The sequence below is a fragment of the Pipistrellus hanaki genome (assembly GCF_964339955.1).
Source record: "Pipistrellus hanaki genome assembly, chromosome: 9".
Taxonomy (NCBI): Eukaryota; Metazoa; Chordata; class Mammalia; order Chiroptera; family Vespertilionidae; genus Pipistrellus; species Pipistrellus hanaki.
This window is the reverse complement of record NC_140511.1, coordinates 39,520,253-39,540,800: the sequence shown is the minus strand read 5'-3', so window position 1 is coordinate 39,540,800 and position 20,548 is coordinate 39,520,253. Positions and strand designations below refer to the sequence as shown.

At 39.9% G+C, this 20,548-nt stretch overlaps 1 protein-coding gene across 6 annotated transcripts; it reads right to left on the bottom strand.

The window, feature by feature from the left end:
* Positions 1-668: 668 nt before the first annotated feature.
* On the bottom strand, positions 669-19,279 carry ALG8 (ALG8 alpha-1,3-glucosyltransferase). 6 transcript variants are annotated; one of them, XM_084895021.1, is made up of 13 exons: positions 19,128-19,279; positions 17,846-17,924; positions 15,977-16,170; positions 14,730-14,839; positions 13,704-13,771; positions 10,952-11,078; positions 10,607-10,710; positions 9,714-9,834; positions 8,139-8,237; positions 7,297-7,402; positions 5,894-5,991; positions 5,523-5,595; positions 686-3,482 (listed from the first exon to the last, which is right to left on the bottom strand). In XM_084895021.1, the coding sequence occupies exons 1-13, from the start codon at positions 19,220-19,222 to the stop codon at positions 3,251-3,253; spliced, it is 1,506 nt and encodes a 501-aa protein (XP_084751147.1). In that variant the 5' UTR covers positions 19,223-19,279; the 3' UTR covers positions 686-3,250. The 6 variants fall into 6 exon arrangements, with proteins under 6 accessions (XP_084751148.1, XP_084751147.1, XP_084751145.1 ...); XM_084895018.1 differs by having other exon boundaries at positions 699-3,482; positions 7,297-7,436; positions 8,139-8,278; positions 19,128-19,277; XM_084895022.1 differs by lacking the exons at positions 7,297-7,402; positions 8,139-8,237; positions 10,607-10,710 and having other exon boundaries at positions 669-3,482.
* Positions 19,280-20,548: the final 1,269 nt, after the last annotated feature.

The window sequence follows — 20,548 nt, the reverse complement described above, 5'->3', positions numbered from 1 at the left end:
ACAGGGCCGAGGGTCTCTGAGGCAACTCTCAAGAATTTTAAGGGCTCTGCAGAACATTCTGGAAATCTCTGCACCAGGTGAGCTCTTCCAGCTCCGACATCACATCACATTCACAGTAACAGCCTTCAAAGCATAATTAAATTCGGCCTTGTTGAGAGGTATCCAAATTCATCTTCTAATTTTTTTTTGGCTTGCTTACCAATTGGCAAAGATGTGAGGAACTACACTGGGCCCCTTGTGTTGAAGCTGGTACTATAAACATTCAGATTTTAATCATGGCCTTGTGATGTGTTTTCACTTATTCAACTGTGCCAAAAACTGGAGCTATCAAAACAAGTGTGGTCTCTGCTCTCAAATTGTTAGTCTCCTCGGGGAAAACAGATAAATAATTACAGCCATTAATAGGAGGAGACCCCTATGCCCCGGCCAGCGGGACAGCAACGTGGGAGCGAGGAGACACCTGGAAGGGAATGAGGGAGGACAGGAGAAGTGGAGGCAAGACAGGGTTCTGATCAAGCCTCAAATTTTATTTGTTGCAGCCGCAACCTATGTACACAGGTTGTAGGGGGAAGTTGCCGCGGAGACATTCCAGGGCGGGGAGGGTTGTGTATCAGCAGGATGTGCCTGCAGGGGAGGATACAGCAGAGATTCTCCTGGGCGGGGCGAGTTATCACAACAGATATGCTGCTAGGAGTTCTCAATGGCCAGATATGCTGCTAGGCATTTAGATTGTTTCTAATTAACTGCCACACCGCAGCTTGTCACATGCATTCTGTTAAGTCAGAAACTCAGTGTCTAAGATGGAGGGGTCTTTTAAGATGTAGTCACTAATTCTTTTTCGGCTCCCGACACCCCTGGAAGCACATAGTGAGGGTACTCAATTCTGGTGGAGGGGAAGACAAGGTAGAGGGAAAAGACTCATAAAAATATGAAGATATTGTCCTGCCCTGGTTGATTTGACTCATTTGGTTTGAGCTTTGTCCCGTGTACCAAAGGATTTTGGGTTCGATTCCCATTCAGAGTGCATGCCGAGGTTGTGGGTTTGACCCTCTGTTGAGGCTCATATGAGAAGGCAACCGATCAATGTCCTCTTTCACATTGCTGCTTCTGTCCCTTCCCCTCTCTGAAACTAGTAAGCTTAAAAAAAAAAAAAAAAAAAAAAAAATTTTTATTGAAAAAAAAAATTGAACACTTAATATGTGCCAGGCATGGTTCTAAATTTTTGTGTGATCATTTTAAAGACAAGGACATTTGTCTTTAAATGATGGCTAAATAACTTGGCTACAGATTTTTTTTTAACCCTCACCCAAGGATATTTTTCCATTGATTTTTATTTTTTAAAGTATATTTTTATTGATTTTAGAGGGATAGAAACATCAATGATGAGAATCACTGATTGGCTACCTTCTGCATGCCCCCTACTGGGGATCAGGCCTGCAACCCAGGCATGTGCCCTTTTACTGGAATTGAACCTGGGACCCTTCAGTCCACAGGCCGACACTCTACCCAGAGCCAAACCAGCTAGGGCTCCCATTGATTTTTAGAGTGGAAGACAGGGTAAGACAGAGAAATATCGATGCGAGAGAAACACATTGACTGGTTGCCTCCATCATGCACTGACTAGGGCCCGGGTGAAGGAGGGCCTCTAACCAAGGTAAGTGCCCCCAGATGCTCTATCCTCTGAGCCAAACCAGCTGGAGCATAGCTACAGATTTTTAAAAATCATGGAGACAGAATTTAAAATCAGGCTGTTTGACTCCAGGGCCCCAATTCTTAACCACTATACTGTACTACCTTTATATTCATAGATGTAATAGCAATTAAGTTGAATTTTGAGGTATGAACAATCAGATGAGAATAGAAAAATCAGCAAAGAGGAAAGAGAATAAGGGGCATGATTGAAAGAAAGCAAATATACAAATAGCATGGCACAGTGGGAACTTTGAGTTGTTAGATGAGCTGGGACATAGGGTGCAAAGGGCACTGTGGTGAGAAACATAGGCTTGGCGGCTCCTCCCATACACCCTTGGCAAAATCCCCATCTTTATCTCTGCAATGAGACTCAAAAGCAGCCTGGGAAAACAGTGAGTTAAAGAGACGGGTAGCTGGATTAGCATCCCAGGATGCCAATAATCCTGGAGTCTCTCTGATCCTCTAAAAGGCGATAATGGATAAATAAAAATGTGTCCAAGTTCCTACTGTCAGCCAGATAAATGTTGGCTGAATTTGAATGTGGGGAAGATATGAGGCACCCTGAATAAAAAGTGTGTAGGAAGTATGCTGAAGGAAGGATGAGGACAAGACCAGGCTGTTAAACCACTTAAGTTTGCTCAGTTGAGGAAAGTTTGAGAAATGGCAGCTTTATCAAAATTGTAGTGTTTGTCAAAGCCGGTTTGGCTCAGTGGTAGAGCGTCGGTCTGCGGACTGAAAGGTCCCGGGTTCGATTCCGGTCAAGGGCATGTACCTTGGTTGCGGGCACATCCCTGGTAGGGGGTGTGCAGGAGGCAGCTGGTCGATGTTTCTCTCTCATCGATGTTTCTGGCTCTCTATCCCTCTCCCTTCCTCTCTGTAAAAAATCAATAAAATATATTTAAAAAAAAATTGTAGTGTTTGCTGATAGAATGAACTGTATAGGATATCCTTAACTCAATATAAGAGTAGATGTGATTTGTAATCTCTGGTGACAGGCCAAATCATTCATTAAATAGTCCACCTAGCTTTGTGAATATTGTCATTGTATAACTTCAATGAAAAAAAAAAAAATGAAACAAGATTTACAGAATGGGGACAGTACACCATCTGCTTGTGTGCATGCCAATAAGAAGGTGTAGGAGCAGGTAATGATTCAAAATGTTTTTGTGTAGAAATATAAAATGGTATTTTATTTATATCTTCCTTGGCACATGATTCTAATTATGCTTTATAGCCTGACAATGATTATCACAGGCTACAAATAATCAATTCTGTTGATCAGATTCTCTACTTGCCTGGAGCATGCACAGCAGTCTGAATGGTCTGATAATTTTAACAGGGAAAGGCAAGATTTGTTTCGGATGTATTTCACTGCTTAGGAGGACAAGTGGCTTCTCACCATGGTGACAATCAGGTTGCTAGGCTAGGCAAGGCCAAGTCTGGAGAATGGATCTCAAACAGATCTACTGAATGGTTCATGCCACCAGCAACGTTCTTCAAGTTCTGATTAATTTCCCATGAAATGATTGCTTGGAATACATCCAAGCAGTTCCTTTATTCATTGCTTCTTTGTCTTGCTGACAGGAGGGTCAGTCACTACTGAAACGTACAGTTTGAACCAAGCATATGTGATGCCCACTGCACAATACGCTGAGGTCAGTAACAAAGGAAGAAAGGAGTACTTCAGCTTCCAGGAGGTGAAAGGGAATACAAATTCACAGAAGACTTCCAGAGGCCCTAGGCCAAGGAGGTAGAAAGTTTCCATCCAATTAAAAAGAGGCTTTTCTTTCCTGAAGAAAAAGGGAAAGGTTTGATTTAGATGCGTCATTCTGGGTTTGCAAACATTTTTCAGCTAAAGCTTCCCATCTGTGCTGTCTTGAAGTACAGCCAAAGCTAAAGTCAGCCGGGACTGGTTTGGCTCAATGGATAGAGCGTCGGCTTGGTGACTGGAGGGTCCCGGGTTCGATTCCAGTCAAGGGCATGTATCTTGGTTGCGGGCATATCCCCAGTGGGGGGTGTGCAAGAGGCAGCTGATCGATGACTCTCTCTCATCGATGTTTCTAACTCTCTATCTCTCTCCCTTCCTCTCTGTACAAAATCAATAAAATAAAAAAAATAAAATAAAAAAGCCAAAGTCAAAAGAGTGCATACAACTTCACATTTAGAAAAAATGATAATGACATACCATTATATTATCTCAACAATCCAAAGGTACCCAATTATCATCTACCTCTGCTGTCACTTAGCTGAAGGTCTGAGAGAGAATTAGCTATGCATTTTGAAGAGAAAAGAGGGCTGGATGCTGTTATATTAGAATATGGCAAACAATATATAACTTTTTTGTTTTGGTAAAATAACATAAAATTTCCTATTTTATTTTTACAATTTTAAAGTATACAATTCAGTAGCACTGAGTATATTGACAAAGTTGTACAACCATTACCACTATCTACTTTCAAACATTTTCATCACCTTAAGCAGGATTTCTGGAAACATAAAGCAGTAACTTCCCAATCCCTCTCTCACCCCTGTTCCCATAATCACTAATCTACTTTCTGTCTCTATGAATTTGTCTATTCTAGATATTTCATATAAGTGGAATCATACAATATTTGTCCTATTGTGTCTGGCTCATTTCTTTCTTTTTCTTTCTTTCTTTCTTTTTTTTTTTTAAATATATTTTATTGATTTTGTACAGAGAGGAAGGGAGAGAGATAGAGAGTTAGAAACATCGATGAGAGAGAGTCATCGATCAGCTGCCTCTTGCACACCCCCTTCTGGGGATATGCCCACAACCAAGGTACATGCCCTTGACCGGAATCGAACCCGGGACCCTTCAGTCCCCAAGCCAACGCTCTATCCATTGAGCCAAACCGGTCTTGGCGTGTCTGGCTCATTTCATTTGCCCTGTTTTTAAGGTTCATCCATATTGTAGCACATATCAGAACTTCATTCCTCTTTCTGGCTAAATAATATTCACACACACACACACACACACACACACACAATTTTATTTATCCACTCATTTGCTGATGGACACTTGGCTTATTTCCACAATTTGGTTACTGTAAATAAAGCTATAATGAATATTAGTGTACAAGTTTCTGCCTGAGTACCTGTTTTCAATTCTTTTGGGTGTATATCTAAGACTGGAATTGCTAAGTCACATGGTATTTATTTATATTAAAATAAATTTTAATATAATTAAGTATATAGTTTTATGAACACAATCAGATACGAACCATAAACAAACTTTTCTATCAATGATTCTATTCCACCTATAATTCCAAGATAAGTAAGAATTTTTTACATTATTTAGTTTTATGCATCTGTACTTATGTGGTTTTACTCTTAATGCATATTTCACATTCCACTTTTTAGTTCTTATAAAAGATTTTAATTTATGCTAGGTAGTCCCTCCTGAAATATTCCCCTATACTAGGGGTGTCGAACTCAATCAGAGAAGGGGCCAAAATCTAAAATCCAGCCTAAATCGCGGGCCGAATGGTTTACTGAACAGTCATAAACTGACAATGTCATAAACTGACAGTGGAGTGCAGTGATGACAGCGCGGTGCGGGCCACATTGCAAGGCGTGGCCGGCCGGATTTGGCCCTCGGGCCTTGTGTTTGACACATGTGCTATACTATAGATATGATCCACGTTATCATATCAGAGTGATGGGATTTATGGGTAATTTTCTCTCTTTACTAATTTTTCATAATGTTATATTACTGTTAGTAAAAACAGTTTTTAAAAGGCTTATTGTGCATTTAGGAGCGAAGATTTCACAAGAGAAAATGTAATTTTAAGTGTACTTTTTTGGATTACCTGAATAGAGTCTTCAGTGAGGAAATACTATAGATGGTAAATAGTAACATGAGTAGGATTTTAATGGGAAGTTCTGTTGAAAGAAGAAGAGAAAAAGCGGACAATAATTTAGTTGATAAGGGAAAGATTTCTGAGACTTTAGGCCATATAAACACACTGAAACAACTATAGAGTGCTAATAAGGCTTTTTGAGCTTCATTGTGCATTTCTGTGACATCTAAAGGTACTGAGAATTAGGGACAGGTTTTACTTAAGAGAATGGGTGAGCCCTTTCCTCCTAAGAGATTTTAAGATTGTTTAAGGCAGGTAATATTGATCTCTAGGCCCTGATGAAAAAGGCCTGGCAAAGGCTCTAAAAAGAAGCTGCTTACCAGGTGCAGTGAAGAGCAGAGGGAAGAGAGAATAATGTCCTGTTGTAGTCAGAATCAGAAAAATTGAAGCATCACCTGCTTCTCCCACAGACAGAAGGCTGAAAATAAAAATTCTCATAATAATTCCTTAAAACAACAAATGAAACTTACATTTGCAAATAGTTTGAATAAATCTCATCTATTGTCACTTCTAGTACTGGCATAATACAACATACTCGTCTTTGCTACAAGTCCAATTCAATTGCAAATATTAATTTTTTAATGGGAAGCTTCAAGCAATTGATAGAATGTATCACATTGAATCGGAGAATATTAAAAAAAAAAAAAGGATTTTGCTTCCTTGAGTAATTGCCTGCTCCCAAGAAAGGGATATTGTGGGATTGGAGCTGCCTAGTGGTGGGTAGCCAGGAAACAGAACTTGGGGAATTTAATTTCCAACCCTATAGCTCTTCTCTTAGACAATGCCTGACACCTGCTGATGTTCAGTAGAAATTTTAACTGAAGACATTAGAAATTTTGCTCTTTTTTTTAATTTGGAAACTCCAAGTCGCTAAATGAACCCAGACAAGCCATATACTGGCCTCACAAATTTGCTTAAAGTTCTTTCAGAGCTTAAATGATTTCTCTCAAGATTAAAAACAAAACAAAATGAAAAGCCCACGCTAATTCTATTACTACCTATTCATCCCCTGGGTTTACATTATATATAAAATGGACACTCTTGCATTTCAAATGCCTTTTTAGCATGGCACAGTGAAAATATAAGATTCAGTATTATAAGATTCAGGTTTTAGTCCTACTCTGCTACTTGCTAGCTATGTAACTTTGAATAAGTCACTTAAACTCTCTGTGCCCCAGTTTTTGCAGGTTTTAAGATAGGGGATGATAGTCATTTATCCTCATTATCTCAAAGGTTTATGTGAGGCTCAAAAGAAAAAAATGCAAAAAGAAAATTTAAACCCTAAAAATAACAGGTCTGAAAACTCTGAATGTTGTACCTATGTTAGATATTATTGCATAATGGGCTCAATCCTTACCTTAACTAACAACACTTAATAAGGAAGAGTAGACCTTATTTCCAAAGCCCTTGCTTTTTTCATACTGTGCTGCTGCTCAATATCCAGATGTAACAGTCTGGTGTCATTCATGGTTCTTAAATCACCACAGTACCCCTTACACCAAAATATCCAGGAACAACATGCACAATTTTGCATACCTAAGAACCTTCACAGGTTGCAAGGATCCCAAGTTAAGCATCCCTGTCCTTTTCTAGTGTATAAACCTATACATCTTTGCCTTTGCCTCCCCCACTGAACATGTCAAAAAAGGACAGATCAGATAGAAAACAATAATATCACTGTGAAATATTACAGAAATGCTGACCGACTGAACTACCTGCTTACCTCATTGGGAGAATTGCTAGAAGTATGGCTTTCTCATGGACGTGCCAGCCAAACATAAAGGAGCTCAAAGCACAAAGGATCAGACACCGGAGAAAGCCTTTGGGCCCTTGGGGTTTAAACCAAAGACAGAAAATAGAGGGCTAGAAACAACAGGCAAAGATAAAACTTCAGTATCATTTAAAATAGGCATTACAGAAACACTGTTCAGGTGCATTTGCATCATCTCTGAAAAACAGTAGATCAAAAGACTATTCTCCATTAAACTGGGATAACTCATCACTTTGTGAACAGTCCACCAAAAATTAGCATAAAAACTACTCAGAAAAAAAAACAAAAAACAGCATTCAGATATATAGAATTCATCAAAATTAATAAGAAATGATAACAGTTCTAGGATGGCCAGTATAACACTTCTTAAATCTTCATAATTAGTTAATTAATAGTCACTGAACCTATAGGTCAAATTACAAAAATGTTGACTCCGTCATCATCAATATCCAGGCATTCTAGACAACTTTGGGTTTTGGGTCATTTAGCCATGGGTGCAAACATAAACCTGGGCTATCCTGACTACAAGCATCTTTCTCTTTCCCCGTGGGCTTCTCTTTGCCCTCATCCCAAGGTGAACAGATGGTCTAAGAGTCTCTCTCACAGTGGCTTTACTAAAGATCCCTCCTTCCGGGAAGGACCTAAGAATTGCTAAGACATGCCTCAATCTGCAGCAGGGGTACGGCCATGGAGTTCACGCTGTGGTTGAACAAACTGGAAGTTGAAATTTAACCAGCCACACAGAAGAAACGAAGAGAAAACTCAAGAAATGAGTACCATGTGTGGATTCTTACCAATATGGCAATCAGAGTGCAGATGAGGGTGGCCAAGGGAGTCACTGAAGGAAGGACTGTGTGCTGGAACTGCTGAACCAAACCACTCGTCATCGAGGCCTTAGGAATCTTGTTAGGATCAAGAAGTTTCAATTTTAAACCTACACAGTAAGTAGACATTTTATTTTATTTGATCAATGGCACACCATATTTTACCAAACAATTCCTTGAGGAAAAAAATAAACTATGAAATCTTATAACCAGTTCAAAGTTAAGATTTCATTAACTCAGTTCTGTGTTAGTCTACCTAAAATGCTGCTGGTCTTGAGATTATGCCATTTGAGGCAGCTGTCTGCATTGGGACAAGAAATTTGTGCACCTTACCGGGAACCTGCTGACAGGCACCACGAACAGCAATCTGCTCTCTCCGCTAAAATGAAGGAAGTAAACTTTCTGAAATATAGGTCTGACCGTGTCATACCACAGCTCTGAATCCTTCATTGCCTCCAGGATAAAGTTCATGCTCCTAAGCATGGTGTAGTGTCTTCTAGGATCTAGGATCTAACCCATTCCTGCTTCTCCAGCTATCCTCCATTTTCTTAAAAGTGACTTGGCTACAATGAACTGACATACCACTCTCAATACTATGTCCCTTGGTACATGCTACTCACTTTGCTTAGAATGGCCTCCTTACTTTGCAAAGTTAACTCCTAATTCACTTACTCATCTGAGAAAGCTTCTCAATCAAGAAAAGCTTTGTGATTTGCAAAGCCTAAAATATTTATTATCTGGCCCATTACAGAAAAAGTTTGCATACCTTTCCTCAATCCTACTACTTCCTATTGAGCTAGGATGTATTCACAAATGAAGACTGTGAGTTACTCCAAAGTGACTTATCTCTGGTAGAACCAACTCAAGGTATAAATTATTTTTCATCACAACCCAAACTTAAAAATATAGCCTAGGTTTTCCATGTCTTCTCATCTCTTGCTAAAATGCATGGCTATCATTTCCTTATTGGTTTAATACTTAGAGTCATAACTTACACATTCTTCCATCCTGCTTCATCCCATATTAAAGTTTAAAAGTAGGGTTAACTATTCATGTTCTACTTAAGGCAAAATTACCCTTTAAAAATGTCTAAATATTGTATTTTTCCCCTCAAGAAAAGTGTCATCAACCTCATTGCCACAGAGAGCTTTTAGAACAGGGGTCTTCAAACTACGGCCCGCGGGCCACATGCGGCCCGCAGAGGAGTCTGATCCGGCCCGCCAGGTTTTTTGGGCAGTGAGCGCAGCCGAGGTGTTACAGTAGGAATTAGTAGTTCATATAGTCCGGCCCTCCAGCTCTCTGAGGGACCGTGATCTGGCCCCCACTTTAAAAAGTTTGAGGACCCCTGTTTTAGAAGATGCGCTGTTTACTGCACTGAAGCCTCAGTCCCTGGAACCACTCCCATGTTCATTCTGAAAGCTGAAATTCAGGACTGAAGAACAAACAGTTCAACCTCATTCAAAACACAAAATAGGTTTTTTCATTTCTCAATGTGAGTAGTCCTTTCAATAGTCAGAGTCTAAGTAAAAAAGCTTGCTATCGTACCTATGACAGACAGCACTTTGTCCAAAGCATTGTACAAAGCCCAGAAGTTTGGAGCCCAATATGCATGGCAGAGGCCCCGCTTGAAAGGGAAAAGTCGGGAAAAGACTTGAGGCAGCTGGCTCTGTTGAAAAGAGATTAAACAGTGATCAATCTTTCCCAAATTCAAAAAGAGAACTATGTCTATGGCTCAGTGTGTAGCAAGTTATAAGGTCTGAGTTCCAGTCTTTGTTGCTTCAAGTAAGTACTATGATCTTGAGCAGGTCACAAACCACTTTTGTTTAACCTTCTCATCTGTTCAGTAGGACAAGATACTCGAAAGAACTTTGACCACCAGTCCAATATATTGTAATTATAATAATGGAAGAATTTATGAGGTGCAAAGGAGAAAGACTGCAATTTAGCATCCAATTCTACCGAAGAGAAGGTGAGAGCAGGGAAGACTTTACAAAAAATGTAGTGCTCTCCAGTTGTAGCAGGAATTAATTAGTTGGATTAAAGTCAATTAATTAGGGTGAGGGAAGAAGGGAAAAAATATTTGTTGAACATCTTTAACATTCTAGGCACTTTAGAATGCTGTCAGTGAATGACTATGAAAGTGCTTCAAGTATTGATTTTTAGGGTTACAAATAAATTTTAGCAAGTAGGCAAGCTAACAGATACAAAATCTATGGATAATGATGATCGACTATGTATGACATGTAGTTAAACATACAGATATTTGAATATGCACAAAAATGACTCAAGGAATACCATTCCTTTATTTGGAGAGTCATATTAAAGAGAAATAAGAAAAGACTAGTTTTGCCTATTTTATAATTTTAAATTTATTATTTTTTCTAAACAACAGCAACGGCAAAAAACATGTATTATTTTATAAAAAAAGTAAGGCTTACCAAGGCTAGAAAAGGACCCAATGAAAGGGCAGAAACTAGAAAAACAATCAGTCCCAGGGAAATAAGGCGGAAGAAGCTGAAACTGTTCCATCGGACAGACCCATCTACAAAAAAGGAACATTCTCATTAACCAGGAGCATGGGAAACCCTAACTTCTACCATGTTGTAAACCTGGAGGGATCCTGACAGTACGCCAATTTTATGATGTGGCAAGAGCAGAGAAAAGTCAGAATGGGTAAAGAGGTTATAGGATCAATGTGCTTTATAAGACCCTCTTACCAAGCAAGCCACCAAGTAAAAACAAAATAAAATATAGGAGGTTTTGCTATTCTCACAAAAACTTGCCTGGTTTATTTGCAGTGAAGCAGTAAGATCGTAGCAGATATATACCATAAGCTGGTGCTACGTAGAGGTAAATGTGCTTGAAATGTAGGAGAACAGCAAAGAGAAGTGCTCCTTCCATATGCCTTTTCTAGGAGATTTAAAAGGGAATATCACTTTAAAATTCAGAGTAAATTAAATGCAGTAATGTAGTATCCTGGATTGGATCCTAGAACAGAAGAAGGACATTAGTGGAAAAACTGGTGAAATCTGAATGTACTAAAATTGGTTTCTTAGTTTTAATAACCATACCTTAGTTACATAAGATGGTAATGTTAGGGGAAATGGGCAGAGGGTATGGGAACTCTCTTTGTAACTTTTCTGTAAATATAAAATTTATTTAAATAAATAAAATTTACTGCACAATAAAGAACGCCAGAGATGGTTGCACAATAATGTGAGTATACTTAACATTAGTGAACTATCTTAAAATTGATTAAGTTGGTAAACTTTATGTTGTGCTTTTATACCACAATTTTTAAAAATACAAGTATTTTTAAAGATATTAAAATCAAATCCTTTTTGTTCTTATGAACTAACATAATGTTGAAAATTAACAGTACATGACTTTTATAATTTCCCCGTCTCTGACAATTAGGAATTGCATAAGAGATCATAAGACAATGTTAGGAAAATAAAGTGTTAAAAAAAAATGTATTTTAAAACATCTATTCTGAAATACTTAACAAATGAAATATGATGTCTTAGATGGGTTTCAAATTAATCTTTTGTGTGTGTGTGTGTAGATCACTAAGCTATTTTCTCTACTTATGTATAAGATTTAAATTTTCTAAAATAAATTTTAAAAAATTCAGGCAAATATTCTACATGCAATATAAGGTGAATACAGGCAAGTAATTCCAGCTGGCTTTTATAGTAAGTCTAGTGGGTTCATAAATTCCTCATTTTAATAAATATTTATTGCCGAAATCGGTTTGGCTCAGTGGATAGAGCATTGGTCTGCGGACTGAAAGGTCCCAGGTTTGATTACGGTCAAGGGCATGTACCTTGGTTGCGGGCACATCCCCAGTTGGGGGTGTGCAGGAGGCAGCTGTTTTTCTCTCATCGATGTTTCTAGCTCTCTATCCCTCTCCCTTCCTCTCTGTAAAAAAATCAATTAAATATAATAAATAAATAATTAAATAAATAAATATTTATTAAGTTCTAAGCTTGATGCTGAAGTTCAGGATACATCATCCTGACAACCCACTACACACACATTTTCCCTAAGGAACTAAAACCCAGAGAATTAAATTATCCCTCCTCTGCTACCTTTACAAAGTGTTACAATAGCTGTAGTTGTGTAGTTGATTTCTGAAGAGGAGCTAGGGACAACAGTATGAATGAATAAATATAATGCTATGCTACCAAAAAATTATTTAACTCTTATACTATACATCAGGTAATTTAATATAGTGCTATCAGGCTGAAGGCATCAAGGATAATACTTGATCCTAACAAACTACCTAAAAGAACTAATGATATTCTGTTTAACAAACAAACCGAGTTGACTGTAACTAAAGAAGTGTGAACTCTACCTACCTCACAGGGATTTTGGAAGGATCAAATGAGATAATATCCTGGGGTTCAGCAAAGGAAACTGTCAAAGGGACCATGAAAGGCCAGGTTCCTTCTCTCACTGTCTCGTCAGGTGTGGTCTAGAATAGATGAGTTGGGAATGATAAGGAAAAAGAATGAGATGCTTCCAGATCTCTCTTCATCAATTTTATAATTTATTTAAGATTCAGAGAGGGTCTTGCTGGTTCTATAGTTAAACTTTAGTTTATTTGTTCAACAACTATTCAACAATCATTCACTGAACACCAATTATGTTCTACGTACTTTGTGGCTTTTTATGGGTTAAAAACACACACACTTATCCAGATATTTATAGTTGACAAATAACTTTTAAAAAATTATCAAATGTGATCTTTCCAAAGTCCATGTGAGATAGTTAACCCCATTTTACAATTAAAAATGTAACAAAGGGTAAATTTCATTTTATGAAGGAGAAAACTGAGGCTGAGAGGGTTAAATGACTTGTGTTGGGTTAATGGTCCCCAAACTTAACAGTTTATAAAAATTCCCAGGAGAGTCCTAAACCACAATCCCAGAGATTCTGATTCAGTGTACAGAGGGATGTCCAAAAATGTAAATTTCTGATTTCTCCCTCTATAAAAAGGAGACTGATAATTTTAACAATCTCACAGAAGCATGAAGCTGTTGCCAAGTTGCAAGGTTTGTTCAATAAGATATTACATATAATGCACCTAAGTTGAGGCATTTGGTAATCCCCGAGTAAATCACACAGCATTTTAGGGTTAGTCAGGATTTCAACTCAGGTTTTCTGATTCCAAATCCCATACCCTCTGCTACACTATACCACATACTTCTGATGGTAAAGCCCGACCATAATTGTTATTACATTATAAAAACTGCTGAAGATTTCATTCCTAGGTACATAATCCCAACCAAATGTAGAAACTCAATTCATTTCAGGACTGTCATATCTAACAAGTTTTTAATAATACAGTTTTCTTATCTGTAAAATGAAGAAAATTATCAAAGGAGATGAAATTTGTGAAAAATACTCAATAAAAGTTGTTGGTAACTCACAACAGTTGGTCAAATAAATTGACCCATTACTCACTATACTATTGTCTCTATTAAAAAGCAAACTTAAAGGGGAAAAATCTAATTAACCTTTTTTGTTTACCTGAAATAATCGTGCAATGGAAAGTAGCATTAATCCCATTAAAAAACCATTGTATTGGAAATGGATATCTGAAATTAGGTCAAGGAAAGACAACAAAGGATACCAAATTCATAATGAACCTTGTCAGCAGACTGAGTTTAAAGATGATAAATTAAAGACAAAAATACTACTACTGGATTGGACTTCTCATAAATGTGTTTCTATAAACAAGTCAAACCCTGGACAAGCTCTTAAATTAAGATTTATATTAAAGAAAAAACAAGAAAACTTTTCCATGTTTTTTCTACCTTAAAGATCTAGCAGCTAAGGGAAAAAATATTTTATTTTTTAGAATTAGGGATGAGAAAGGAAGGGACCTAACAGCTAGTGAAGGCCACCAGCATGCAGCACCCCAGTCTATAGTACATATACAATCTTATTTACAATCACAATGAACCTGTACGGTAGTATGAGCTCAGAGACATTAATCTACTCATGGCCTAAAGCTACTGTGATGACATAACTAGGATTTGAGTCTAGATTAAATTTGAACCAAAGTCTGGGTGTTTTCCTCTACACCAGGCTACTTCTATGAAAACTATAAATATTACGCTTCTATTATTAGGATTTCAGAACTTTGCCCGTTAATATGTGGTAAGCCAAGGTGGCAGAAAGCATGAAGGCCTGTCTGTTCCCATATGTAACACTATGATATGCTGTTTCCTATAAAAGGTAAGATACTAATGTACAATACTGTTTAATAACTACGTATTAATCTAAAGAGTTAACAAATCCTAGTATATTGCTTTACTTTTGGTTTAATTGGTTCTCACATATCACCACTAAATTTTCAGGGACAAAGTATGTAACAATCAGAGCTTGCAAAAGTTGGGCACAGACTAAAATTTTGGGAACCCAATAATCCACCTCACACCCATTTTCCAAAAGCAACTTATGTTTCAGAATCACCATTATAAAAAGAATTAATCCTATAATTAATATATAACAGAATAAATAAGGGAATAGTACATAAAATGTCAAGGATACGGTCCACAATTAACAGCCCAAAGTTCCACAGCAGTAATACTGACAGAATAAACTTTGGCTTTTCTGTAAGTTCTTTACCTGATTTTTTCCCATCAATGCATTTACAGCACCTACATTGAAACATCAGAAAAGAATCAGAAACAACTTTGATCTTCATTAGAACACCACTATACTTCCACAGAGTGCACTGCGGTACATTCTGGTACATTTCATTAGCCATGGCTAATAAAACTGTCCATGCCGTTTTTTGACTGCTTTAAAGGGTGATAGTAGAAACAAATCCCTCAGGGGTAACTTCCTGCTTCTTTCTTAGTTGTGTTTAGATTTTGATCTGTTAATAGTATTGTAATGCCAGCAGCTAGTACGGAAAGTGATAGGTATTTATGTAAAGAATAGGACAGGCGCCTAGCCGGTGTGGCTCAGTAGCTAAGTGTTGACCTATGAGCCAGGAGGTAATGGTTCGATTCCCAATCAGGGCACATGCCTGAGTTGTGGGCTTGATCCCCAGTGTGGGGCATGCAGGAGGCAGCGACCAATGATTCTCCATCACTGATGTTTCTTTTTTTTTTTAATTTATTTTTTATTTTAAAAAAATATATATTTTATTGATTTTGTACAGAGAGGAAGGGAGAGAGATAGAGAGTTAGAAACATCGATGAGAGAGAGTCATCGATCAGCTGCCTCTTGCACACCCCCCACCGGGGATATGCCCGCAACCAAGGTACATGCCCTTGACCGGAATCGAACTCGGGACCCTTCAGTCCCCAAGCCGACGCTCTATCCATTGAGCCAAACCGGTCCCGGCTACTGATGTTTCTATCTCTCTCTTTCCTCTCCCTTCCTCTGAGAAAAAAAAAAAGGGTAAGTCACAGAAGCCATTGGGGGTGGGGGTGGAGGTGGGGGTGAGGGTAGTGATTGGGACTGCTACAGGAAGGAAAGAAAAGCATATGGAGTCTTTTGGACAGGAGAAATGGTCTTAAAACTCTACTTGAGACTACTTTTCACAACACTCACAATAATGGTTCTACCTCTGCCTTGTAATCTCACTTTCTTCCCCGTTTTCATCCACAGGATTCAGGGACACTGCTTACTGTAATGACTTATTGTACAGTTTAAAACACAACACAGTTTTGGACTGTTCTAAAATTTGCTATTATATGAACTTTGTTTCCCCCAAAAGAGTTATAAGTTAATATTATAATTATTTCTTCAATATTTTCCATACAAAATTATATTCTCAGACTTACTCATGCACAGCATACACAAAGAGTATATCTGTGAAGATGACAGAAAATCTCTGGAAAAGTAAGGTCTTTGAGCTGGCATAATTCAGATTCTGTACATTCAGCATCTCTTGATCAAAATATTTGGCAACATGAGACAAGGCATACTCAAACCATGCAAAAAAAGGTGGGTAATCTAAGGTCCACTCTGAAGTTTCCTGTAGTAAAAATTGAAGATAGAACATATCCTAAGTAACTGAATAAACAAAGAGGATGCAAAGATTCTCTGGGTTTTAAAAAAGCACATGAAATGCAACTGTAATTAAAATATGACACAAATAGAACAATTTCTATGTTAACACTGCACAGAACATCAAAACTTGTATCATAAGTTTGATCTTCAATTTCCTTAGTCAACTAAAGTGCAAAGGAAATTAAGCTAAAACCTTGGAATAATAAACTTGAGTATAATATAGTTCTATTCATCTATATAAAAAAGAGAGCTATGGCATAACCAATGACTCACTAACTTGGGTTCAAGTTCTGTCTCAAAGATGCAATTTTCCTATTTGTAAAGTGAGTATCATATACAATTTAGTAATTCATATCAGAAATAAAAAAATAAGTAACAATAGAATAGTTTATTACTAGATGTTATACATCATATTTGATTCTTTCCTTATAAATCCTCCTATCTAATAAAAGAGCAATATGCAAATTGACCGTCACTCCAAAACACAAGATGACCACCATAAGATGGCCTGCAGGGGAGGGCAGTTGTGGGAAGTTAGGGGTGACCAGGCCAGCAGAGGAGGGCAGTTGGGGGTGACCAGGCCAGCAGAGGGCAGTTGCAGTTGGGGCAGACCAGGCCAGCAGGGAAGGGCAATTGGGGGGGACCAGGCCAGCAGGAGAGGGCAGTTGGGGGGGACTAGGCCTGTAGGGGAGGACAGTTGGGAGGGGACCAGGCCAGTAGAGGAGGGTAGTTGGGGACGAGGCCAGCAGGAGAGGTCAGTTGGGGAGTGGGAGGACCCAGGCCTGCAGGGGAGGACAGTTGATGGGGGGGGGGGGGGGGCGGGGCAGGCTTGCAGGGGAGGGCAGTTGGGGCAACCAGGCCTGCAGGGGAGGATAGTTAGAGGAGACCAGACTAGCAGGGGAGGGCAGTTAGGGGTGACCAGGCCAGCAGGGGAGGGCAGTTAGGGGCAATCGGACTGGCCAGGGAACAGTTAGGTGTCGATCAGGCTGGCACGGGACTGGTTAGCGGATGATCAGGCTGGCAGGCAGAAGCTGTTAGGGGCAATCAGGCAGAGGCAGGTGAGCAGTTTGTAGCCAGCAGTCCTGGATTGTGAGAGGGATGTTAGGATCAGGCCTAAACAGGCAGTTGGACATCCCTCAAGGAGTCCCAGATTGGAGAGAGTGCAGGCTGGTCTGAGGGACAACACCCCCCCCACCCCCTCTGTGCACACATTTTGTGCACTGGGCCTATAGTTGCAAAATATTAGGAAAAGAAAGGATTATAGAAATAATTCATCCCAAATCCTCACTTGCCAGATGAGAAACTAAGGCTCAAAGAAATGAAATACACTTTCTATGCTGTGGCAGAGCCAGGCCTAGAGCCCAATTTTTCCTCTTTCCCAATCCAATGTGCTTTCACAAAGGGTGTTGCAAATATTATAATTACCAATTTATAGTTTGGTAAATGCATTTTGAAGTAAAGGGATTCCCTAAAAGTGCCAGAGGGCAGAAGAACTAAAAAATAACACACTTTTTATAAAGATTTATTTGACCTATGACCACATGGAAAACTGTTTTAACATCAATAATACTTTATGATTTCACATATCTTGAAAAAAAAAGAACACCCTCAAATCAAAAAAGGTAAAAATTGAAACTTACCTCATAATACCACTGTGATACTGGTAAACTGTGAGTGATAGCTAGCCAGTTTCGGTGTACTTCAAAATCTGTGGAATGACTATTCAAAACAATCAGATGAATAAAATAAAATTTTGTCAATTATCAATTTCACATTTCTAATATTATGCTTTTACATGGATCAACACCCCTACACCTACACAGTCACAATTCACTATCCTTTAAAGACACAAAGAGGTATTACAATAATCCTGAAACACCCTACTTCTCTGGAGGCCAGACCTTTTGGAAAAGATGGGGAAACTACAATTAAATGAAAAGGTTCACAGAGTTATCTAAGGGGCTGACCCATACATTTTCTTAAGGAAGGCCCTCAGCCTGTTGTTCAGAGGTGACTTATTAAAAAATAATTCTAACAAGATTCATTATCTGGAAAAAGTCTCACATACAAGCTGTATAGATTTCCAATGATGAGCAGTTCATCAGACAGGGAAGGTGGGGGGAAGGCTCCTGTTTTGCCTTTCCCACATCTCCAGAATCTCCCTGTTCAGTTTCCCCCCTTACTCTGTATAAATATAGTCAAGCATCTCCCTGTAGGGGGAAGAAAAACGTCCCCTTATACCTTAGGTTCTGTGGCTGGTCTGAGAATAGAAATTGACATAAGACAGATGAGCAGGACAAAAAGAAAAGGCAATTTTAATCACTGAGGCATGTACAGGAGCCTCGAAAGATATGGCACTCAAAGGCACCAGGTGACTGAAGTTTATATACCATCCTGAGCTAAGTAAAAGGACAGGGGTCTGGGTCCTAAAAGGGGAAAAAGGCAATTTATGGAAAGATGAGACGTGTATGCAAACAAAGGTTGCCCAGCCAGGCAGATATCTTTCAGGTGAAAAAGTGATTTCAGTAATCGCTGTTTCCCAGGACAGGCCCCCCTTCCTCTCCCTGCATCTCCAGGGCTGAGAACAGTGCCTGGCGCTGCAGGAAGCTGACAAACACCAGCGGAGGGAACAGTGGAAGCGGGTGTTCTTTATTTTGCATATTCGGGATGAGGAAGGACCCCGAGGCTCAGAAAACTCTCAAGAGAACGCCGGACCTTGAACCCAGACTTCCAGGGCTAAGATCTGGTTATATGGTTAAGTTAATAATCAATAGGTAGAATGGGAAGCTTAGTAAAGACAATGCGGCGACTACACCCCCTTCCAAGTTCCCTTTCCAGGAGTCATCCACACTTCTCTATTCCCGCCCTGGCCGATCGCGGGCCTCCTCGCCCAGCCCCTGGCCGCGAGCGCGGGTCCCTTACTAGGTGGGGATGAGAAGGCATTTGAGGAGAGTCACCCCGAGCGCCAAAGCCGAAAACCAATTGCCACCACTCGTCGCTACACCCAGCGCCGCCATCGCTGCCGTACCGCGCGCGCGCTTTCCGCCAAACTGGGTCCGCTTCCGGGATCCCGCGCATGCGGGGTAGGTCCTCGGAGCCGGCGCCGTGGGCTTCGCGCATGCGCGGACCCGCCCCGCTCGCGGGCGGCTGCGGCTCCGGCTTTTAAACCTCCCGCTCGGCGTTCGTGCGCCGCCGTCGCGCCTCACTCGCTACTCGGGAGGTGCTCGTGCGCCTGCGTGGGTCTCTGAGGCGACAAGTTAAGTTTCATTTCTTACGTCATTCTCCACTCCCGCCCCCTCAACCTTCATTCTTAAGTTCAAGTAGTTGCTGGGCGTCCGCTCCAGGTCGTCGTGGTCGTGATTTTGCCTGGTGTTGGGGTTCCCTCGTAGACCTCCACAGGCTAGTGGGGGAGACGGAATTGTGAAGAGTTACAGCGGGAGTACCAGCTCCAGGGAGAGCATGCCAGGAGCAAAAATACAGGGCGGCCGAAACTGGTTTGGCTCAGAGGATAGAACGTCAGCCTGTGGACTGAAAGGTCCCGGGTTCGATTCCGGTCAAGGGCATGTACCGTGGTTGCGGGCACATCCCTAGTAGGGGGTGTGTAACAGGCAGCTGGTCGATGATTCTCTCTCATTGATGTTTCTAACTCTCTATCCCTCTCTTCCTCTCTGTAAAAAAATCAATAAAAAAAAAATATATATATATATTTGAGGGAGGGAGGCAAAAAAATCAATAAAATATGTAAATATATACATATATACATATACATATACATATACATATACATATATATATATATATATATATATATATATATATTTAAAAAAACACAGGGTGAACAACACTGTGCTTCTAGAGTTCTGAGCTATAGGGTCTGGGGGCCGCACCTGCCTGAGCCCCGGGACGGAGCCCCTTCTGGAGGAAGGCTAGACGCTGGTGCGGCTCACACTCCCTCAGCAGGTAACTTGGGTCTTGTTAAAACCAGGTTCTGCCGAAACCGGTTTGGCTCAGTGGACAGAGCATCGGCCTGCGGACTGAAAGGTCCCAGGTTCTATTCTGGTCAAGGCATGTACCTTGGGTGTGTAGGAGGTGTACAGGGGGTAGCTGGTCGATGTTTCTCTCTCATCGATGTTTCTAGCTTTCTATCCCTCTCCCTTCCTCTCTGTAAAAAAATCAATAAAATATATTTATAAAGAATGAAGAAAAAAAAAAAAAACAACCCAGGTTCTGCTTCAGCGGGCCTAACACATGCCTGGATCATGTCAATGCTGCTGGTACCTAGGCCATAAGGGCCGAGGCAACAAGGAGCGGAGTTAGTCTTGTTTCCCTCATGCCCTGATTTT